The sequence below is a fragment of the Diabrotica undecimpunctata genome, chromosome 1 (genome assembly GCF_040954645.1).
Source record: "Diabrotica undecimpunctata isolate CICGRU chromosome 1, icDiaUnde3, whole genome shotgun sequence".
NCBI classification, from domain to species: domain Eukaryota; kingdom Metazoa; phylum Arthropoda; class Insecta; order Coleoptera; family Chrysomelidae; genus Diabrotica; species Diabrotica undecimpunctata.
The window spans coordinates 71,201,653-71,210,939 of NC_092803.1; the positions used below are offsets into that span (position 1 = coordinate 71,201,653).

Below are 9,287 nucleotides of genomic sequence, written 5' to 3' on the forward strand. Positions count from 1 at the left end.
TGTGGTGCCTATCCGTTACGCTACTAGCATGGCAATTCTAACTTTATTGACCGCAGCTCGAAATAGTTCTTAAGTGGTCAAGGAAAACCATTTTCGTAAGTTCTGGAGCCAAGATATTCTTCTTTTTTCTGGCCCCCCCTTTCCGTAGTCCCCTTTTTAATTAAACAGCTTTTAGCAAACACTAATGATGGAATGCAGATTCCGAAAACGTTTTGTGATATAGCCCGATTGGGTTTTTTAATTATATATCTTTTATAAAGGATTTTATATAAAAATTTATTTATATATAAAGAAATTCTAATTTATAAGTTTACTAATAAAAAAAAAATCCATCAAAAAGATCATTGCCTTGTACCTTAGGACCGCCGTATCTAAAACCTATAATATTCGCACTATGAAATTATTACCACAGAATTTAGAAATTAGAGCATATATTGTTTTGCATAGTCATACGCCGCTAACACTTTAAGTCGTATATGTTTTTTTTCATCTGTGTTAATTCTGTACGATACATTGCTTAGGGTTTAAGGCGATTCCTTAACTCCTTTTATCAATGCTTCTCGGAACCTCTTCAAATTTCCGTTTATTCTTTTTTCCGCAGAATTAATTAAAGCTATCCTTTGTAAAATCAACTTAGTCTGAAGTTGTATTAAACGTTTTATGTGTTTCTTCGTCTGTCTTCTGTCATCTTCTAGTTCTAATGTTCTACTTATCATTTCAGCTCGTTTTTGTTCCTTTTTAAGTTGACTCGATAGTGATTTACAATTTATTATATTATTGCTAATTTTACACATATCTTCCAGACCTTGTACACTATTTTTACGTATTAAAAATTCAACAATCTAAATAAAGTATTAAAATATTAATTCTGCCAATCAGATTATTTCACTTTTGCATAACATACAAAAGTCATTCTGGTAAACAGATTATGCCCCAATTTCTCCCATATTAGTGATATTTGGGTAGTAGCCTTTTTAATCTGACAAGGGTTGTTTTGCGGTACGTCATCTTGACGGTCGTTTTTGGCGTATGATGGAGAGTGAAACATAAGTTATTAGGCAATTGATTTTGTATAGATCACCCTCGTTTATCGGCCTGAACTTATGTTATAGAACTTGGGCAGATTGAAGTGTTGCTGTAGGCATGATACTATGACTACAAGATAGGATCTTCCCGTAGCACAAAATCGGTCGTGTTCGCGCATGTCGTCATTGGAGAGTAGAATTTGAATTCTTGTTAAAGTTAAATGGGATTTTTATGCATTCTGTGATGAAATTATTCAATTAGCAAAATAATACTATTAAATAAAGGTTAAATAATTACAATAATCGTACACAAAAGGATATCTCCAAAATATTTATTAAAGATTATTTGTTGACACATACAAAAAACTGACATTACGAACTTGCAACTCTCCAATTACGTTACGCGCAATATCTTATCTTCTTAATCATAGTATCATGGCTGTAGGCATATTTTGTGTGGTTGCCAAGTTCATGCTGTATTTTAAGGGACATATTTCCATGTCACGATTCCACAGACAGACTGTAATTATTCCTGAATCCACCGTGAAGAAACATAACATCAGGTATGTGTAATACATTTTCTTTTGTACTACAATAATCGTATTGTTCATAAACAAGCAAATTTTTATGTATGTTGGGAGTTTTATATATTTTTTAATGTAACTTTTAGGCCTTACACCACCTAATCGATAGGGGTAGCCAGTATTTATTGGTGAAAATACGTTGTAGAAGAGTGGCTATTGGAACCTGTACCGCAATTAAAGCCCTTCTGGCCGGAGGGTAGTACATGTTATATTGTAGTTTTAATTTTTGTTTATTTGTATGTTATAAAAATTCAATTATGCGCCTTGGTAGGTAATTTTAATTTTTGTTGCTATAGAAATTGAATTATGCCTCTTACGTAATTTTGAAATAGTTTAGGTTAATTTATTTGTTTTAGATTTACCTTTTTGTGTTAGTGTAATATATAGGAAGATATTCTTATATGTTTTTCTTTGTAGGGTTTTCTTTTATTTCATTCCATTTTTTTATTACGTTGTTCTTCATGGTTACCTTCTTCGACACTGATTTCCTCCACTTTATGGATTTGGGAGCACATATTTCCCTCCGCTAGCTTTATTGTAAGCTTTTTGTTAATAGTGTTACGAACATGCTTTTGGCATGGCTCATATAACGGTTACAACTCTAACAAGGCATCAAGAACATTCGCGATCCATCGAGTGAGAGACAGAACAACAGGTCACGTAGGCGAATTAGAGATGGGACAACTCCCGAATGTTCTGGAACTTAATACTTTTGGTATATATATGACGCGATGTTAGAAGTAGAGTTTTAGTTGATAAGAGAGTACCGAACTGTAAACTATAAATAAATATATTTATATAAATTCGAACCGCTCGTTTTATTTAATCTCGCTACAATAGTTTATGTTCGTTAGCTCTATACCAATTTTTGTGTTAATTGATTGTAAGTAGTACCTAGTGCGTTTTCGGTTCTTCGTTTTTTTATTGTTTTTATGTTCTACAGCGTTTACGTCTGAGCTCACGCAACGCTTATACCTTTAATTTTTTTATGGACAAGAAGCCCTGTTTGTTTTGGCGCAACTATTTGGTAGGTTTGTAGGTGTGTAGGTTTTCTTACTGTTTGTTAAATAGTGTTACATTTGTATGGTTTATTTTATTTCAGTTATATTTCAATGTTTAATATTTATTTACGGGCTAAATTTATTTAATAATACATAATTTGAGGTAACGTTTTATTTCTCTTGTTCCATTTATGTTATTGATTTAGTACTGCAACGATTTGGTAGGATTGAAATTGTAGTATAAATATTAGGCGTGGGCCGTGGAGTAAATCTGCCTGCCACCCAATGAACATTCATTCACTTTCAAAGAGAAGTCTCAACGAATCCCCTCATCATCACTTCGACTTTGTTGTCATCCGATAGCCGGTGTAACAACTTAGCGACCGCGCTTGCGCGGCGAGTCCTTGCACTATCATCCGTTCATTGTATAAAATTCGTTATTTTTCTATATAAATTATTATTCTAAATATCCTTTGGTCTATGTATACATCGCTTGGATGCTCTGAATACAATACGGGGGATGGAGCATAAATTTTGTACATGTCTGCATTTGACGGTTTCAAAAATTTTAGAAATAGTAAACAAACAGTACATTTTTTTAACTTATTACGGGCTCTTCTTATCTTTCGTGAGTTTGATTCTCTTACAATTGAGACTGATTTTATATGACGAGTAGTTATTATTCCTTCTGATGTGTTACCACTTGTGTGAAACCTTCGGCTCTAGGTGTGTTTGTTTTATCTTCGCTAGTGGTCACTTTCCCGGCGAAGTTATTATTTCGTCCTTATTTATTATTACCATTTCTTCTTTTTCTGGGTTTGTCACGGGTGTTTTCTCTATGTCCGAACTTTTCGATCGACGATGTGAAATAATTTGAAGTCGTGGAGAAAATGATTTACTACTTTCATAAAGCTATGTACCTAAGCCGAATTAAAACAAATAGAGTAGTAAAGACGGCAAGAGATGGTTTTCCAATAGGAAGACGATTAGTAGGAAGACCACGAAAACGATGGAACTCACTGGAAGCACATTGAAAAACAGACATTTGAAACAGAGTTTTGTCTACATAAAAAGAAGAAGAAGAAGAAGATAAAGCTATGTCTTCACTTCCAACTTAATAAGCTACGGATCTTTTGTAAGGTCAACCATGTACAATTATTTTGTCTTTATAGATGTTGGTTATTTAAATAATTTGTAGATGAACTGCTGATGATGTGTATAGATTAATACACGAAACGTCTTAAATAAAATGATGCAGTAGCCTTTATTGTCCCACATTTCCGTATACCATAATGAACTAAATTTAGTATATATATATATATATATATATATATATATATATATACTTAGCCCAATAATAGCAATTAACATTTTGAATCATTTTTACTTTATACCCTATTTCTACAACTGCGTTTCTCTTTGCACCTTATTAAAAAATTTGTAGACGAACTTAAAACACCTTAAACATTTTCATACATCTAATAAACATATACAATTTATTTTAGAGATTAAAAGTGAATGTACGATAAAATTTCTAGACACAAGATTAATAAGAACTGAACAAAATGAAATAATGATATATTTGTATCAAAATCCAACAAAGTCTGGAAGATATTTAAATTAATTTTTAAACTATCCGACTCATCAAAAGTTTAATACAGTAATTGCAATGAAAAATAGGGGAAGGCATATTGGTGACGAAAAGTTCAAGAACAGAATCTTAAACTAGCTATTAAACATCTTTGAAAATAATGAATACCCAAAACATATCCTCAAAAAACTAATATTTAACTTGAAAATTTTTGACAATCTCACTAATATGGGAGCAGTACAGCCAATCTAATATAAAAAACTGCCATTTTGTTTTACCCCTTCTGTGACTAGATTATTTAAACAATTTACTAATATAACAATTGTTAAATATAATGTATTGGAAAATCGACAACTGTTTTCAAAAATAAAACACAAGACTCCAATTCTTTATAAATGTAATGTCATCTACAAGTGGCCTTGTTCGAATTGTCAGAGCTGTTATGTCGGCCAAACTTCACAATGGCTCAAGCAGAGAATAATACAACACAGAAGTGACTGTATAAAACAGAAAAATACGTGTGCGGCAGTTGACCACCATTTAAAAACGGCACCGGTGTGATCACCAAATGGCAGGATATTAAGACAAGAAAAAAGACTGTTTTTGGAAATCAATAAAGAAATATATTTAAAAAAAAACCTGTATTATTCTATTATTATATATTATTATGTATTAATTAATTACTGTAATATTCTAAATAAATTAAATAAATTTTTCTGTTCAAACAATAAAACCTTTTAACCATCCTGTGTATTTTTAATATGTATAAAACTATTGCTATTATTTGTTTTATGTGTACTTTTGTTTTTTTATGTTTTTTAATCACTAATTATACACCCAAGCGATATTGTCCTTGAGTACTGTTTTGAACAAAGAAATGTTAAAATGAAGACGGGAAAATTAAGAAATGCGATCAATGTATATATTTGGGGGTAAAACTAACAAAGACAAGAAGAACTGATGAAACCATAAAAGACAGAATAACCAAAGGGAAACAAGTTATAGGTGCATTGAATTCAGTACTATAATTCCAGAAAAATATAAGACCGCAAACGAAAAAAAGAATATATACCTAATACCATATTGAAACCAGTAATCGTCTCTCGTAAGACTGGCAGAATAGACAGGCTTGGCGAACGGGAACCCAAAGGCGGATTAGGCAATGAACGGGATATATATATAAATATATATATATATATATATATATATATATATATATATATATATATATATATATATATAAATATATATATATATATATAAATATATATATATATATATATATATATATATGTATATATATATAAATATATATATATATATATATATATATATATATATATATATATATATATATATATATATATATATATATATAATATTAAAATACTCTTAATTCTTTAAGTTCAATATTTATTATTTATTTGTAGTTTCTCCTGGTGAAGCTAACAAAAAACTAGCGAAATATAGAGATATAAAGAAAAAATGAGTTTTTAAATTTTGCAATATTACAAGTGTAAACAATAAATAGTTTCAACCAGGATTGAAATGGTTTTGACAGGGGCGAGTTTGTTACTTTCTGCGTCACAAAAAAAATAAGTGGACTTTATTTTAATTATAATTTATCTTAATTTTTATGAAAATCGCTGATGTGATATTAACCTCCTTAGTATTGCTTTGGCTGTAGATTTCTAATATTGTAGGCAGCTTTATGCTGTCAGTGTTTGAAAGAAGTCACTGCCATATTAATTTCTATTGTTTATGTTAACATTATATGTACAATTTATGTTGATTAAAACCTTATATTCTAGGTTTTGCTTTATCATTTCAATTTAATCAACATAAATGGAGAAGTATCTAAGACCCGAGAGGTTCGACGGGGATCCATCTGTGAAATCAACAGCAAAGGAATGGGACCATTGGAAAAGAACTTTTATGAACTTTTTAGCTGCCCATATTGTCACTCCCGCTGTTTCTGCTGATAGTGCTGCTGTACCACCCCTAGATATTAATGATATTAAGCTACAACTGTTAATAAATCATATTTCGCCACGAGTATATACATATATAAGTGATTGTAACACTTACAACGAATCCATTCAAACTCTTGACAAAATATACATCAAACCAAACAATACTATTCATGCTCTTCACATACGACAACAGACAGATGAGTCTATCGATTCTTAGATGCAATCTTTAAAACAGTTAGCAAAAGACTGCAATTTTACTGCTGTAGATGCTGATACTAATAAAAATGATACAATCCGTGGAGCTTTTATTGCTGGAATGACATCCACAAAGATACGATCGAGACTGTTAGAGAGTTTAACACTAACTTTAGAAGAAACTTACAATATAGCTATTTCAATGGAAATAGCAGAACTCAACTCTCAGGTTTATTCAAATCAACATTCGACACTTACTGCGCTACTTGGTAACTATCAATTTGAGTCACAGAGCTCTCCAACAAATTTTGAATGTGTCACTGTGACAGCTGATATCAACTCTACTAACTCTTCTAGGTCAGGACACAAATGTTTTTTCTGTGGTGGGCCAATACATTCAAGGAAGAACTGTCCTGCTCGAGAATCCATTTGCAAATCCTGTAATAAAAAGGGACACTTTGCAAAGGTTTGCCGCTCCAAGAGCACTAGTGCATCTGCCAACGTATTTGAAGGCTATGAAAACTGCACAGCCTGCATTATTGCTGCTACTCCTGCTTCATTGAAAAAAGCTATAGTGCCTGCATCTATAAAAGGTCTTCGTGCTGATGCCCTTATAGATACTGGTAGCTCTGTCAGTTTTATTAATGAAGACTTTGCTAACCTGTGCAAAGTCCCTAGGAAGCCTTGTATTCAGACTGTTTCTATGGCCTCATTATCACCCACCTCTGAAGTTAAAGGTGTGACTACTCAAAATATTAAAATTGGTGATCACTCCTACGACAACATTAATTTACTTATAGTTAAAAATATCTGTGCTGATATTATAATTAGTCATGATGCTCTATCACTGTATCACAATTCACTGTCTTTAGTGCAATAGATTTTTAAAGTGCATACCATCACTTTCCAATACTTCCACATGAAAAGATGTACACAGCTTTTGAAGCCGCTGGGAAACTGTACCAATTTTGTCGCATTCCGTTTGGTGTTACCAATGGTGTAGTCAGTTTCCAAAGAACAATTGACTGGCTCATATGCACAGAAAACCTTGAAGGGATATATGCCTATCTTGATGATATAACTGTTTGTGGTAAGACGAAGGTAGATCATGACAAAAATCTTGAGAACTTTCTGAAGGCCACAGACAAATATGGCTTGGCACTAAACAAAACCAAGAGCAAATTCAATCAAACAGTAATAAACTTACTTGGTTATACTATAGGACCAAACCATGTCATAAAGCCCGATGCTAGCAGACTACAACCCGTATTAAAAATCCCTCTACCGAATGACACTGCATCTCTCAGAAGGGTATTAGGTATGTTTGCCCATTATTCAAAATGGATCCCCAAATTTTCCGAAAGAGTCCACACATTAGCTCATGTCAACAATTTTCCATTGAACGAAGATGCTTTATCTTGTTTTGAAAATCTGAAATCTATAGTTGCAAAGTCATCTGTTTACGCTATCAACGAAAATATACCATTTGTTGTTGAAACTGATGCTTCAGAACACTCAATTGCTGCTACCTTGAGTCAGGATTCCAGACCCGTTACTTTCTTTTCAAGATCACTTAACTCTAGTGAGCTGAACCATTCTGCTGTGGAGAAAGAAGCATATGCTATTGTTGAATCTCTAAAGAAGTGGCGCCATTTTCTTATAGGAAAGCCTTTCACAATCATTACTGATCAAAAGTCTGTAACATTTATGTTTAACGCGAAGCATTCCAGCAAGACTAAAAATGAGAAAATACAAAGATGGCGACTTGAATTGGCACCTTATAAATATGACATTGTGTATCGATCAGGAAAAGACAACCAAGCAGCGGATGCTTTATCGCGCATCTGCTCTTGTGCTACTACCACGGCGGCAGGTGCATCAAAACTCAAGTCACTTCACACTGCACTTTGTCATCCAGGGGTAACACGTATGTTTTATTGGATAAAATCAAATAATTTGCCTTTCTCTCTCAATGAAGTCAAGACTATGACTCGTGACTGTGGGGTATGTGCTAAAATTAAGCCGAGATACTTTAAGAATGAGGGGCTTTTTCCAAAGCTTATAAAAGCCACATCTCCCTTCGAACGCCTTAGTATTGACTTTAAAGGACCAGTGCCTTCGAATACCAATAATCGTTATATTTTTACGGTAATAGATGAGTATTACAGATTCCCATTTGCTTTCCCATGCGGTGACATTAGTGCCAAAACAGTAATCAAGAATTTAAATAACTTATTCATGATGTTTGGAATGCCTGCATACATTCATTCGGATAGGGGGACTCAATTTCTGTCAGCTGAAGTCAAAGAGTTTCTCAACTCCAGAAGAATCGCAACAAGTAGAACTACTGCTTATAATCCTCAAGGAAATGGTCAAGTGGAGAAGTTGAATTCTACTGTCTGGAAAGCTATTCAACTGGCCTGTGAATTACATAAAGCACCTATTGAGAATTGGGAACAATACCTACCTGTCGTGCTGCATTCCATTCGTTCACTCTTGTGTACCGCAACTAACTGTACGCCGCATTAAAGGATGTTCGTGCACACACGTCGATCTCCAAATGGGAATACAATACCGTCATGGCTAGCAGAATCTGGGCATGTCTTGATGAAAAGGTTCGATCGGAAGAACAAGTACCAGCCTATCGTAGAGGAAGTGGAGGTAATAGAGGCAAATCCTGAATACTCTTTTGTTAAACTGAAAGACGGACGGGAGACCACAGTGTATAATCGTCATCTGGCTCCGTGTGGACGAGGTGAAGGGGAAATACTAGATATACCAGGTCAAGAATCAGTGTTCGTAGAAGACCCACATGAGTTACATTCGAGTCTTAATGATTCCTCATCCAATACAACCACGCAAAACATGCAGCCCCTGTCAGATACATCTACATCTCCCCCTCCACCGGATTCATTACT

At 33.4% G+C, this 9,287-nt stretch overlaps 1 protein-coding gene across 1 annotated transcript; it reads left to right on the forward strand.

The window, feature by feature from the left end:
• Nucleotides 1-6,391: 6,391 nt before the first annotated feature.
• On the forward strand, nt 6,392-7,249 carry LOC140431193 (uncharacterized). Its single transcript, XM_072519149.1, has one exon. It carries the CDS (start codon nt 6,392-6,394, stop codon nt 7,247-7,249), a length of 858 nt encoding a protein of 285 aa, XP_072375250.1.
• Nucleotides 7,250-9,287: the final 2,038 nt, after the last annotated feature.